General features: G+C 42.3%; 1 protein-coding gene across 1 annotated transcript in view; it reads left to right on the top strand.

The window, feature by feature from the left end:
- The window catches only part of XYLB (xylulokinase), an 80156-nt gene extending 75752 nt beyond the window's left edge, over nucleotides 1–4404 (top strand). The window contains exon 19 of the mRNA XM_062493644.1: nucleotides 4321–4404. Coding sequence (XP_062349628.1) covers nucleotides 4321–4404 — 84 coding nt within the window. The remainder of the gene's footprint in view (nucleotides 1–4320) is intronic.
- The last annotated feature ends 10225 nt before the right edge of the window (nucleotides 4405–14629 follow it).

Below are 14629 nucleotides of genomic sequence, written 5' to 3'. Positions count from 1 at the left end.
TTATTGACTTTACTGTGATGTATTAATCTTGCAAAAATTCAGGAAGGGGAACGGTAAACTTAACAGGTTTTCTTGACTTTGGTGAATTGCCTTGAAAGTGGGTGGATTTACGGAAGTGAACCTATTACCCAGGAAGGTTATAATGACCTATTTATTGATTTAAAATAATTATATTTTGCTGAGTTGGCTTTTGGAGAGGGGAGGTTGTTTTCTAGAATTGGTTTTGGTTGGTAATTTAGTGTAAAGTACATAATAATGCATAATAAGGTGATTTGTGTAGCCAGTAGTTTTACCTGTAAAATTGATTAAGATAGGCTTGCAGAATGGATATCTAAAGTAAAGAATGTAATTGTTTCAGGTGTGGTTCCTTGAAGAAGTCTTCAGAGTATTTCAGTACACTTTTTTTTGTTTGTTTCTGCTTTGAGTATTCTTTCTGTGTTAAGAAAGGCGAACAACTGCTATGATTGGGATAATAAAGCAACTCCTGATTTCTTAAGCAAATCTGAGTAATTTGACTTTGGCTTAAAAAAAGGAACGTATCAAAAGTAGCGCTTGTGAGAGACTGATTAATTTTAATCTATTCAGGGTAGATTAAATGTACTCGGGTAGATTAAAATTACATAATCATCAGCATCATCTTTGTAATTTGTAAATTTTGAATTTCCCCAGTGATTGGCTAACAGAGTATTGCAGGAGATAGGAGGATCCATGTGGATTGTCATTTGTGGTGACAATTTGTAGCTGCTTTTGCTCTTAGAAGGTGGCAGGGACAATGTTAACTGCAAAAGCCCTATTGAGTACATAGGCTGCTAATGTGGTGAGATGTAGTAACAGGATGACACGTTTGATTTGGTCTAGAGAACAAGGTAGCATTGTACAAATGCATTTTTCAGAGAGGGCAGGTTAAATTACTCCCTGTTATAATGTATTATTTATCATTAACATTTTCTTTAGTTGTGGGACTGTCAGAATGTGGCCAGTTGTCCCCGGAGACAAGTTTATGGTTTGTAAATGAAGCAGTCAGAGTACTATCAATGTTGTGGAATAGGGTATAAAGATAAGATAGAGAAAGGACCATAATTAAGCAAGGACAATTAAATTATGGACAATAATGTTTGTGTTGTGATACATGTAATTACTTTAGTTAAATATCATGGTTTGATAGAATAGGTGTGATCTTACGGCAGAGAGGGATTTTATGTCCTTGGATTTTTATGCATTGTTGAGAGTCCTTTATTCCCTTTGGACCTCAATTATAAAAGTGCATGTATATAATTGCCTCAGGAAAGAGACTCCCAGAATTGCACAGGAGGAGTTGCCCAAGGTTCTGTGGAGGCACTTCAGTCATGACAGATGTGGAGAATCACCTTCCACAGACACACCTCAGTGCACACTCAGGCCATGCTCTGGGTTGGTGCTATTTGGCTTTTCTTTGTGTTTCATGGGACCTCCAGCCCCAAACCTCAGCTGGCATGAGAAATACTGCTTGTGAAAAGCCTGTGGTACTGCTACACTTATCAGCTGTGATGTACTTGTGGTATTACAGCCAAATTCCCTGAGGAGGAGGAATTTAAGGCTTTGCTTATCCCTCTGAGCTGTGCCACTTTTTACCCCAAAGAACAGGAATAGAGTAACAGGAAATATTCTTAATTATTTGTTTGCATTTTTTTTCATATGGTCTGTAATGCAAGATTCATTTACACTAATGGCTGAGAAGCTTATTGCAAATGCCTGAATTTTCTCAATTAGCAGCTAAGTGCTTAAGTCCAATAAACAGGAAAAGAAACTGTGTCAGTAAATGAGGTTGTTCATTTATTTTGACACATTTTAATTTAGAGTGATGTATTAACAATAATACTTCACAGCCTGCCAGTAAATGCATTGTGTGTATTTTGTAAAAATACTGATGGGCAAGTAACATGGAGCTTGCCTTCTTAGTGCCTGAGCTCCCTTACCAATACAGCTTTGCTGTGCTGAATCTTTGCTGAGAAGCACTTAGGGCTTATCAGATTTACAGAATAGTGAAGTAAGAAATAACCAGTCTTCATTACAGATGCTTCAGTGAATAGAAGAGCTGGTTTTGTTTGAAATACTGATAATCCCAGTATAGCTATGGTTGCCTGCTTAATATTTGTTTACTCTGATATGCATATTTACCAGAAATGAGAGCAATAACATTCTTTGTGAACATGAAAAGGATATATACATATGTACTTCTCTGAGCCCTCCAGGCCCTCCTGTAGTTAGTTAAAAATACCATGCTGAGTAGTGTGAAATTTCATAATAGGGGTGCATTTTATTTTCTAACTCCATAAATCTGCATAAACCTCCAGGATGTCAGTATCACTGTCCTGTGGAGAAGAGGAGCTGGGGCACACACATGTTAAATGCCTGGCTTGGGCTCCCTGAATGAGTCTTTTGCAGAGGCAGGAGTGAGTAGGATTCTCTGTTTTAATCAGTGGAAGACACTGTAAGATTCAGTCATTGTGAGGTGGCTTTAAAAACCATTTCATGATGTTTTGGCTCTTTCTACTTGCTGTGGATGCTCATTCTCTTCTACCACTTCATATACTTAATCTGTTATAGAAATGTAGAAATGAAACTTTAATTTCTGCAACATCTGTTTTGTAAAAAGGAGTTGGTCAAAACTAGATCCATCTGCAGAATGTGTCCATTAAGTCACTTCCACCTGCTGTTGTGGAAGGTGGAAATAGGAATGAAGAGAGAAATCCAGTTTTCACTTGTCAGGCTTAAACTATCCTTCAGGAGAAGGGAAATATAAAAGCTGGGTATTTTGCCATCAGTTGAAAGGCAAAACAAAAACCCACTATTTTTTATTTCCTAGACGAGAAAATTTTGTGACTTTAAATTTTTTTTTTTTTTTAATCTGGGAAAGTGTGGCTGTTACAGGCACTGAGGCTGCTGCGGGACTGTACAGAGACCTGCACAAGCCAGAACAGCCAGAACAAGTCTCCTACTAAATCCCCATAGCTTACACCTGAAACATTTTCCTCCTGAATTTTTCATGTATGTACGCACCGTTGCTGGCTGTCCTGAAAAGGATAAGATGCATTGAAATGCTAGATCTTGCTTACTGATGAGAGCAGTAATTCAGTTTGCTGGGTATGATTCATTATGTCTCTATAACCTCTCTGAACCTGGAGCCAGCAGCGAGGCTGCCCTGATTATGAGTCAGTGCAGAGGGCTTGTAGACCAGACTGGCAGCCTCTAGGATTCACTGTGGCAGGGATATGACCTTATGGCATCCTCCTAAGGACTGTTTGAGCCTGTACCACACCCTGCACTGGCTCCTGGCAGTCCCTTCTTTGTGCTTGAGCCAGCAAATGTGCAAAGCTGTCCTGGTATGGCTTGTCACAGTCCTGATTTTATTAGAGGGACAGTTAACTCCAGAGGGAGGAGATAAGGAGAAAGGTGCATCTCCAAGATCTAGATGAAGTACAGTTTTTTGGTTGGAGCCAGAGTGGAGATTTATTCGGGGTTTCTCATGTCATGGATCCAAAAAGCACAGGATGTCTCTGACTGTGGGGTTTTAAAGGCATTGATTCAAAGTCTTGAATTTTTGATTCTTTTTATGAGTCTTGATTGTTTTCATGTTGTAACAATACTCCTGGAAAACTCTAGGAAAATACTCTGGATAGAAGCTGGGTCTGCATTTGGCCCTGTGGGGATTGGGGGTGAGGAACCACGGCCATGGAGCAGACTGGATGGGGAAGGCTGTGGCTGTGAAAGATGTGTACTGGAGAAGCAGCTCAAACAGGTACACGAGTCTGAGAGGGAGTGTGAAGTGCATTTTGGAAGGCTCTGGTGAGCACACTGGCCAAGGAGGATCTATCTGACTGTGCTGGAGGGGGCAGTGGGGTGATTAGTGAGGCACAGGAGGAGGGGACAGAGGCAGTGATCCATCCTGGGGCAGTGGAGGGAGGCGAGGACAGGAGTTCTGCCTGGGTGATTAGCACAGCTATTACTGAGGGGGCATGTCACACTGGGAGAGGTGACTTTAGCTGAGCTGCTTCTGCTGCAAGTAATGACTTCTGCTTATAGCAAGAATGCAGTCACAATAAGAACAACCTGTGCGTGTCATAAAATTAAGCTGTAAAGGCGATGGTAAAAAGGACTGTGACATTTCAAGAGGAAAAACTCTGCAGCACTTTCATGAGCAAATTGGGGAAAAACCAGCCCGAACCTTCAGGTATCTGTGAAGATGCCACATTTTTCATGTCTGAAGATGCTTTTTAACTGCAATGTAATTTAAAAATCTAATTTTTCAACGAGACATATTTATTTCTTTTTTCTTTTTAGCTCTATCGTCCGCTTCTGAAAAGATATGCTGAGCTTGAACAGAAGGTTATCTACAACCCAGCCTCTTCTTGTCTTGTGAAATAGAAGCAAACAAAATTTATATGTTGTCTGAGTAGGCTCTCAAGGAGAAGATCAGAAGAGATTTGTTCAGAATTTACTGGAGCTGTTTAAATAATTTTGTTTCTCTTTGTAGACAAATCATTTTTAAATGTCTTTGTTTGAGTGTGTTGGTGGAGAAAAAATTACATTGTGATTGAAAACCTGATTAAAAAAGCATCATATTGCTCTGTGTGTTTGTGGCCTCAGTTTTTCCCTGGTACTTTTCAGACTGTGCTTGCTGTTTTGGAAGAGCTGGGTGACAAAGTCAAGCTCCTTGGGTATGTGTCACTCTACCCATCTCTGTCAGCTTTGATTCTATGTATTTGGCATGCCAGCCTCTGCATACCTGTCTAGCAAAGTATTTTAATTCCTCAGTTTTTCTTGCTTAAATGTTTTGAGACTATCCTTCTGTTCATCTGTAACTTGATGGTGTTTATATCTTTGCCTACACAGAAAGCATAAGCACACTGACTTAATCCCATCTTTCTTTAATATGTGGAAGAGGCTGATTAAAGTCTTTAAAAACTCCCTGGGATCCTCTGAGAAGGGAAATTCTTGTCACATGACACGATGTGTGATAAAACATGATGTGGCTGGGGTTTACAGATTGTGGAAAGCAGAGACCTTACATGATACAGACAGCACTGTACTATGTTTTACTTGACATCAGTTCTGGAAGAAAGAAAATAAGAGACCAAACATGGGAAAATTTCATACATCTTTCTGCTTCAGAAAGCAGTCAGTTCATCTGCATGCCATCTTTCTCCCTCTTCCTTGTCATGGCTGTGAAATTGTGCTGTGCTCTGCTCTCAACTGGGCAGGAAGGTAAATTTTTTCTTACACCCTCAATATCCCATTTCCTTCTTTGAGATCTTGAACAGTTTGATGGTCTTGCTCTGTTGCTACTGTTTCACTTCAAATGTTTTAGTCCAAATTAAGTAGCCTCCAACTGAGAAAATCTTAGAAAATGGGAGCCAGGAGCTCCTTCTGCAAAGATGGGTGGAAGTTGCAGAATTTGAATGAGCATCCCTGTGCAAGTGAGAACACTTTACTGCATTCTGTGGAGCTGGTTTCTTTCCCTTAGGATAAAATTTCTCCTGGGAATAAAGCAGAGTGTTTAATGAAAGTGACTGAAGCCATTCTTCCCTTCCTGTAGAAGCTGCAATCTATCTTGGGAACAAACTAAGGAACTATAGAGAGGATCGCTTCATTGACTGAAAGCTGGATTGTGCCCCTGCTGGAGCTGTGTGACTCAAATTCATATTCCTTCACATTTTGGGGGCATAAGAGCACTCTCCCTATCCCTGCCATATCTCTGAAAGTGGGAACCCCTTGCCGTGACTCATCTCTGGAGTAGCCAGGGTATATTGACATTCCTCCTTTGGTTTCTCTTTTGTATTTAAGTGCTTCACTTTTGAGTACAAACAGTACCTTTTTTGTTCACAATTGAATAATTCAACTTCTCCTGATATTAGCATGATTACTCAGGAAGGTCAAGAACTACATGTCTGAGTTGCTAAAGCAGGCTTCTTTTAAGCAATTGCTTTAAAAGGTGGCATTAGAAATACACATCTATCTCTTTTATGTGCTTATTATTATGGGTCCAGAGGTACAGCCCTAAAACATATAATACTTCTTGCAGGCCCCCATTGTCAGCAATTGCTTTGTCATTGAGCAAGGCTGTAGAGAAATGAAGAAGGGTTAATTAATACAAGCTAAATTATGCCTGCTAGTTTAAGCAGCATTGCCATCATCATTAGCCTGAAGTTCTGCCAGGTTACTGGATTGATGTCAAAGTTAACCACGGAGGGAAGGGGCTTGGAGAGGTCACAATCACAGAATGGGTCAGGCTGGAAGGGGCCACAGGGGTCATTTGTTCCCACCTCCTTCCTCCAAGAGGCTTATCCCAGAGCACATGGCACAGGATTGTGTCCGGATGGTTCTGGAATGTCTCCAGTGAGGGAGACTCCACAACCTGAGTGACCTGTTCCAGTGCTTGGAATTGCCCAATAAAGAGGTTCTTCCTCATGTTCAGGTAGAACTTTCTGGGCATCAGTTTCTGCCCATTCCTCCTGTCCCGTTGCTGGGCACCCCTGAGGAGAGCCTGGTCTGTGTCAAGGCTGAGCAGCCCCAGCTCCCTCACCCTTTCCTAAGAGAGAGTCTCTGGAGTCTTGACATCCAAAGGAAGGTCTTCCTCCTGAAACTCATTTACCCTGGTCTCCTGGATCAGAGATTCCTGAGGGTTGGTCTTATTGTTGAATACTGATGAAAGGAAGGTATTCAGTAACTCTGCCTTCTCTACGTATTTTAGCTTTGTGCAGTTTTGGTGACAATGTCTTGAGCTCATTTGTTTTGTCAGGGTGAGATGATTATTGTCTCTTGCAGCTTTCTGGCTTTATTTGCTTGTGAAATGGGAGGCTCAAGATCTGTTTCTTACTCAGCTGAAGAAGATTAAAGCTCACATTTCCCAGCTCACAGCACATTGTAGAACATTTCTAGTTAATATCTTGGATCACAGTAAAGTATTATGTGATGCTAGTAGGATATTGTCTGCATGATTTAACTACTTTCTGGGCCTGAGCTCTTCTCCGGATAGAGAGAGGAGACATTTTCTTGTCTCTGGGCTGGGGCTCTCTGACATGTCCCACATTAGCATTAAAGCACTGTGTGTTTGCTGCAGGAGTCCCTGAGAAAAGACTCAGATGCTGGGCTCTGAAGAGTGAGCCACCACTGAGTTATAGTATTGCTGTGGTGATGGGTTTATTAGGGCTGTCCTCTGAGGAACAGTGTCTGGAGTACAAGAATTTATAGACAAGCTCTTTTTTTTCCAGCTCACCCAAGTTGCACATGTTCACTGACTAGTGTCTGATAGAATAAGACTCAATAAATCTCCCCCTTGAAAGGTCCTTTGAAGAAATTCTGCTGTAAGCCTTCTACTACTCTTTTTTTTTTGTCCTTCTAGGAATGCACATTAGCTCACCAAGGAAACACAGGCTTCTTGTTCTCATGTGTACAGCCCTTTAAAAATGTCCCCACTAATGGAAGGATCTGGTGCCCATTTGTTTCCAAAACCATGTGGGCTTTTTGCCAGCTTCTCTACCTTATGGTACTCAGGTTGTCCAGAGTAGAGGTGGTATTATGGTATCAGCTGGACTTGATGATTTTGGAGCTGTTTTCCAACCTAAGTGATTCTATGACTTCATCAACATCTTAGCCAAGAGAAATCTAATGGCAAGGCAATAGGTTCTACCTCTAAATATTTGATAGATGTTGATTCCCTCCCTCCTCTACAGGGGACCTTACTGTTCTTCAAGGTGAGAAACATTGCATGCCCATCTTGCCTAGATGAGAGGTTCAGTTTCTACTTTTAAATATCTGATGAACTATTCCCAGTCTAGGATACCTTGATGGAAAATTGATCTCACCTCCTGTAAAAAAACCCACCAAGTTCTTGATTGCCAAAAATAGATTGTTCACTGCTGTCTCTCCTGCAGCTCCTGTCCTGCACAAGCAAAGCTGCTCTAAGTTGGAGGTGGGTCATGGAGTTACATGGAAAAATCCAAGTACCTTCCCTAGCTCGATGGCCCTGTGCTCTCACCAGTCAATCAGAACTTCACTGGATTCACCCACAAGCTCCTGCTGTACAACAACCCAAAGACAAACAGTTTTCTTTGCAGCCTGAAGTCTTTAAAGTATTTTGTGATGCAGCTGGAAACAAACAGGGAAAGATGTTTGCTCTTTCTTAAGGGATCAGTCTGAGAGAGTGGGAGCTCTGATTGAATAAGTGATGTACTGAAAAAAATCTATGCTATGTCAGTGCTTTAATAAGTAATTGAGCTGAATAGCACTGTGTGTGATCCCAGGGGGACCTTTTTGTTTTTCAGCTTGCTTTTCCTTTGGAGTTTAGCTACCACCACAGACCACAAAGCACTGCGGTGAAGGATGTGTATCTAAAGCCACAAAAAGCCAAAGCAGAACTTTGAACAAATAATTTGTTTTATCCTCATTTCTATTACCTTGGTTCCCCAGACTGCTTTGTGCAGGTTAGGGGCTGAGGGGAAAAAGACCAACATTTTAGAGAACTAATCTGTCTGACTTTGGTGTTGTCATCAATGCAAGGCCAATTTAGAATCTCCTCCTTAGGAGAAAGGGACTAATTTGGATTTTTCTGCTCATCAGCAGACCTCTCTGATTTTGGTTTTGGTGAAATCTTGACCCTCATGTTAAAATGGGCTGAAATTGCCAAACAAATGGAAAAGGAAAATTGGCAGAACATTCACTCATCTGATACCAGGGCATCACTGTTCTGTGAGGAGCATTTACCTAACCAGCTTCTCTGAAGGTGACTGTAGTCCTGATTCCATGTGGCTTGAAATTTTAACTCCTGTGCAAATTGGGCACTAATCATATCTGCACCAAAGAATCTTACCTCTCTATTACTTTAAGCTCATTTTGTGCAGGTCAAAAGCCCTTTGTGATGTGCAGGGCAAAAGAAGGCTGAATGATTTTTTTTGGGTAACCCCTGCTCACCTTCCATACTTTGCAGTCTGGATCAAACTTCTTTGGTTGGTCAGTTCAAGTGGTTTAGCTTACATTGCCAGAATGTAATATTTTCTGATTATTTCCCCCCTATGTATTTGTTTTGGTTTAGGGCAAATTTGGGATGATACTTTCAAATGGGGTCACTCTAGGAAAAAGATTCAGGTGGTGTTACCTCCAACTGGTTTGGGAAAAAATTTCTTCAGAGAGAATTGGAAAATACTGTTTATTTAGTAGGCAAGGCACTTTCCAGTGCCAAAAAAAAAAAAGGAACAATACTAAATGACAAATCTTTTTGCTGCTTTGAAGAGATGACAAATTCAGAATGCCCCTTTCATAGGTTGCAGCCCAGCTCACTCAGTCTGTTCTCAGTCCCTCTGGTGCTGGGAAATGCCCAGGCCAGGTCCCAGTGGGATACAGGTGTGAGCTCCTGGTGCTCTTCTGGGTTTTCAGTCCAGAGCAGGTTCAAACAATTCTAAGAAAAGGAACACAATCCAGGGAACTTCTCTGCCTCATCCTGACAAAACCTAAGAGCAAAGGAGAGCTGTCTCCTGATGTCCACTGCAGACAACACAGTCTGTGTGAAGGATGTGGGAGAGCAAGTGCAGTCTCTGATGACAAACTCTGCACCTCTTTTCTCCCCCATCACCCCTGGAACCAGCCTTAAAGTTGCAGAACTCAATATTCAACACCAATAGAACAGACAGCTGGGGATACAAGCATCATAAAGTCACTCCAGGACAGCCTAGAACCAGTTTTTTCTTCTTTTGCAGCAGATAACTACCTTTCTTGTAGATGATTTGCCTTGTTGGCTGTTTCCACTTCTGAGGGATGCTGAGAGCTTCTCTTACGTGACACACTGCTGAAATCCAGCCCCAAGAGTAATTTTGCTTTTCTTATTCTTCTGCTTCTCTGCTGCTTATAAAAGTTGGCCTTGACAAACAGAACAATGTTTCTGTGGCAATCCCAGATTCTGGGAATGCCTCAGTCACTGTGGGAACTCAGTGGCTTGGTTCAGTGTTCTTGAAGCACATACTCTGAGGAGAAGGGTGAAGGAGCAGCTCTCACTGCCTATGGATACTGCTACAGTCTCTGATTCCAGTCTTTCACTGATCCTCATCCACTACCTCATCCACTGATGTGTCAGCCTACCCATTAGACATGATGTTCAATCACCAGCCTGACTACTTTGGGGATATTAATAATTGCATGTGATGTTTTTTGCTGTAACATCTTTAGATGACAGGTATTTGTGACACATTCTTAAGATGCTTTTATTTGGTATATGTTGGCAGAGCACTCTGTAATGCATCCATCTGGTTGTCGTTCCTCTTTTAGCATCTCGTCAGCCAAACAGGAGTCTGGTCGCTCAGGTGTGGGATTCATCTGACCAGTGTAGACCTCTCTTTCTGCTGTCATATGGACTCCTTCAGCTGTCAAAGGAGAGGATCACAAGGCAGAGGAGTTTCTGGCTGTTGTTCATCTTACCTTGTGGCAGATGTCTACAACAGATCAGGTGATTCGTCTCCTGAGTGAGCAGTTTCTCCCTACTGAGTAGAAAGGCAGTGGTGTGAAAAAGAGGACAGAAAAAGCCAATTTCTCTTCTTGTGCCAAAACTCCTGAAGATTTGATTGAAAGCTTTTCTCAACTTTGGAGACAAGATTTGTTCCCAGCTACCACTGTACAGCTGGAAAGCTTCCTTGTTCCAGCACTGCTCTGTTTTTACTGTCAAATCCATGAGACTGACCTCCCCAACTCCTCTTATACTGCCTCTCCACACACCTGCATGGAAGTACCCAGCAGACACAGTGTGAGAGCTTTGCTGCTTACATTCTTTTGTCCTTTAGTTACATGTCCTTGCTTGTGTTTATCCCTGGACTCTCTCAGGCATTTGTGTTACGTCTGCAAGCTCAGAACCCTGGTTCAGTGAAAGACAGATCCCTAAAGACTGAGATAAGCTTTGCACGGGAAGACAAAGTCTGCTTGACTTGCTGTTTGAGGACACTATTTACTCTCTGATTGACATGTATGTACTACCCTCCTGAAACCTCAGCTCTCTTCCATGTCTGATAAGCGCTGGTGTTTTGGAAGGTGGAATTCTCCTTAAAAAGTAGTCCAAGCCATGCTGAGTAACAGGAAGACTTGGACCAGAAACGGACCTGCTTCTTAGGTGAGGACTTCTATCTTAAAATGAAGCATCTTGCAGAAATCAAGTGAGAGGCAAAGGAGTCACACAACTTTGATATCACAGCTTATGCCACCTGGGAGCATCTCTTCACACTCCTGTCACAGCTTGTTAGGTTAAGATGGGACATTCCCCTGTCACTCCTGGAATAATTTCTTTACTGGGTTACTGCTTGAGGACAGTTGCACATAGCAGAAACATCCTTTTCATCAGGAAAAATGCTGTCAAAAGGCAACAATACGTTTTCTCAATTTCCATTTCTCAGTTAAATTATTTGGGTCCTTGCAATTGTTGTCCCTTAGAAGGAACACCTACTCAAGCAGAGGATAGAAAAGACATTGAATGCAGCTAATCCAATATGTGATTTAATCAGAGAGTTCAACTGAATGAATAAGCAAATAAGCTGCATTCCAAGCCCTCCCTTGCTGTGAAAGTATTTTATTTTCCTCAGAGTGATTCTTGGCTCAGAAAACACAGCTGTTGTTTTTCCTTTGTGGAAGGTGTCTCTGCCCATGGCAGGGGGATTGGAACTAGATGATCTTAAGGTCCCTCTTACCGAAACCATTCTGTGATTCTATTTGGCAGACTCTCCAAAAAACCTTTCAGCACAGACTCATTTTGCTGTTTGTTCAGTGAATACAGATTTTTTCTTTTGATCTGTGTTGTGCGTGGTTTTGGCATGATTTATAAATGGACCAGTTAAACAAGTGTTGCTACAGCTGCCCCTGACTGTTGTCAACCCTCCTTGTTCTTGGGCTTCCACAGCAAGAAAGATGAGCCTCTGTGGGTCAAGGGCTTCCCAAAAACTCCATAGTAAATGTCAAGGGGCTCTTTTCCCTTCCTCCTGGCCCAGAAACTTTTATGTAACTCAGGTTTGCTAGACAGGCAGTGTTGGATTATCTACAGTATGAGTAGTTGGAAGTCAAGGATGGTAATGTTCAGCCAGATTGTGTGGATGAGAAATCACTGAGGTGAGACTGGGCAGGCAATTTGTATCTGGTTCTGCATTTTGTAATTTATACTCTGAATCTTTAAATGACAAAGTAAATTAACTTGTTCAGATGATTGAGAACAATGTTTAGAGGGGGAGGGAGAATTAATCTGGACTCAGGAATTCTTGGTGAGGGGACCCAGGCACTCAGAGGCTCTCTTTTTTCTGGCCTGATGCATCCTGACTTTTTTCCTCTACGGCAACTCGGGTTTACAGCAGACATGGAAATTTCTCCATCCCTGAACTTTCTTCAGCCTACCAAAGGTGGCCTGCAAACTGGCACCTGGGGTCAAATCTACCAGGCAGGGGGAGCACCCAGAGCTCCCTGCTCATGGTGTCAGGTTGTTGTCTTGAAGCTGTTGTCCAAAAAGCTGTCTGCTTTGCATCAGTTGGACACGAGGCTCTCCATGGGGGCTGAGTTGTGATGCCTCTTGGATCTGCCTCAGACTGGGAGTTCAACCTTCAGCAGGAGTAAAGGAGGTGAATGGTAAGAAACATACTAGTTTTTTATTTTCATGATGACTAAATAATGACCTGGCTATGAAGAAGGTGAATGTTAACCTGGACTTTACCTGTGTGCTTTCCCAGTTGAGATGCCTCATGCAGAACTTTGATAAGACCCAGCCAGATCTGTTCTTTTGTGCTGAAGAAAGAATTAAAACTGGAACGGGTGGAGGAGCGGCTGGTACCTTGATCAGGGAAAAGGTAGGGCTGTCCTAGGAGAGGAGGCTGAAATTTTCACTTACTATGCCTGAAGCATGAAGAAGTTGGGTTATTCCGTAAAAATTATTTACTGGGTTATTCAGTAAAAATCCTTCAGATTGGGGGTGGTGAAACCTCTTCAAGCCAAAGAACAGTGTTGGCACATGAGCAAGTGACACATACTGATTGGGAATAAATTTGCACTGGAAATTAGGAGCAAGGTGGGGGTGAGGTGCTTAAGGACCTCTTGTACTTGTGTGTGGTGCCAGGAGTACAGAGCCCCACACCTGCAGCATGACATGCTGTAGGATGGTAACAAGGTGTTAGAAATCCTGTGTGAAAACTGGTTTGGACCAATAGTGACCTTTAGAGAAACTGTTGTTTGCTGTGTGGACAGAGCAGGGCTTCACACTTGTCCTCTTCCTTCTTGAGTGTGTTTGTGGAAGGAACAAGTAAGGAAGGGACAAATAATGGAAAGCTTCCAACTCTATTTCCTAATCTTGGGACATGTAATAGCCCAGTTTGCTATCAATTTGCTGGGCTGGTCCTCTACAAACAAGAGGAATTCACCCCACGGCAATCTTTCTTCACTAGAACCCTGCAAAAGGAAGTGAGGTTTAATTAGCATTTTAAAGTGGACAGCCTTGAAGTTAATGATATTCAATAAAGAAAAATTGTTTTAACCTTATTTGCACTTTTCAATTTACTTATTAGAGGCCATCTGTTATATTTTAAGCAAGAGCACTGGGAGCTAAACTCTCAGATTGTCAATTGAGGTTTTAACTGTCTAAGCAGAAGGGAAAGAACAGACTGCCTTAAATGAGCAGTTAGGCTGTTTTTCTTGAATTTCTCACTTTTGTGTCAAAAAGCAAATGGTCGCCAGTTCAAGAAACAGTCAAGTTGCAACAATGACATCTGTTTTTAGAGGTGCTGATGAGTCTTGGCCAATGTCACTTGTCCCCAGATCTCAGATATGCTCTAACATGGATGAAATTCAAAAAGCCAAAAGTGAGATGAAACTGGTGAGGGTGTGAAGGGCAGGAATAAGGATTCCTATAAGTAAATCACCAGGAGAGAGAAAATGGGAACATATTGATTTGCTGCTGAATGTGTTGGCCAGCCTAGTGACAAAGGGCATGGGGAAAACTGAGGTGCTCTTTGCCTTTGTCTGGCATCAAACTTCTTAATTTTCGTGCCTAGTAGCAGGATTTAGGAGAGGCAGGTGCCACCTGTCATAGGGGAGGATCAATTTAGGGACTGGGGAAGCAAAATGTGTATATATGGGTGCATGGGACCAGGTGGGATGTGTTTGAGGGTGCTGAGGAAGATGGTTCATGCCACTGCAAGACTGCTCAGTGTGATCTCTGAAAGGTGGGCGTGATTATGGGAGATCCCCAGTGACTGGCAAGAGGTTGATGTCGAGGTCATCCTCAAGCAGGGAGGGCCTAAGAAAACTGCAGACTGGTCAGCTTCACCTTTGTCTCCATGAAGGCCACAGAGCAAATCTCCTTTGGGACCATTTCCAGGCATGGGAAGGGCAAGAAGTCACTGTGGAATGCAGGGACCTGATCTCCATTGACTGTCACAGGATTTTGACTCCTAAGCTTAGCTCACTTAAGTTTGAGGAGATTCCCACCATACCTCTGGGAAACTGGGTGTTTTTCCTGTGTCCTGGGTAAAATGGGAGCCTTTGATAGGATAAGAGCCAAACCTTGATCTCCCAGGTCTCATGAGAATAATTTAAATACTGGGCAACCCATGATTCCACCTAGAGGGTTGGGAAAGGAAAACAA

This window comes from Cinclus cinclus, chromosome 1 (genome assembly GCF_963662255.1).
Source record: "Cinclus cinclus chromosome 1, bCinCin1.1, whole genome shotgun sequence".
NCBI lineage: Eukaryota > Metazoa > Chordata > Aves > Passeriformes > Cinclidae > Cinclus > Cinclus cinclus.
The sequence above is the reverse complement of the archived record's forward strand: the minus strand, read 5'-3'. Positions and strand labels throughout refer to the sequence as shown.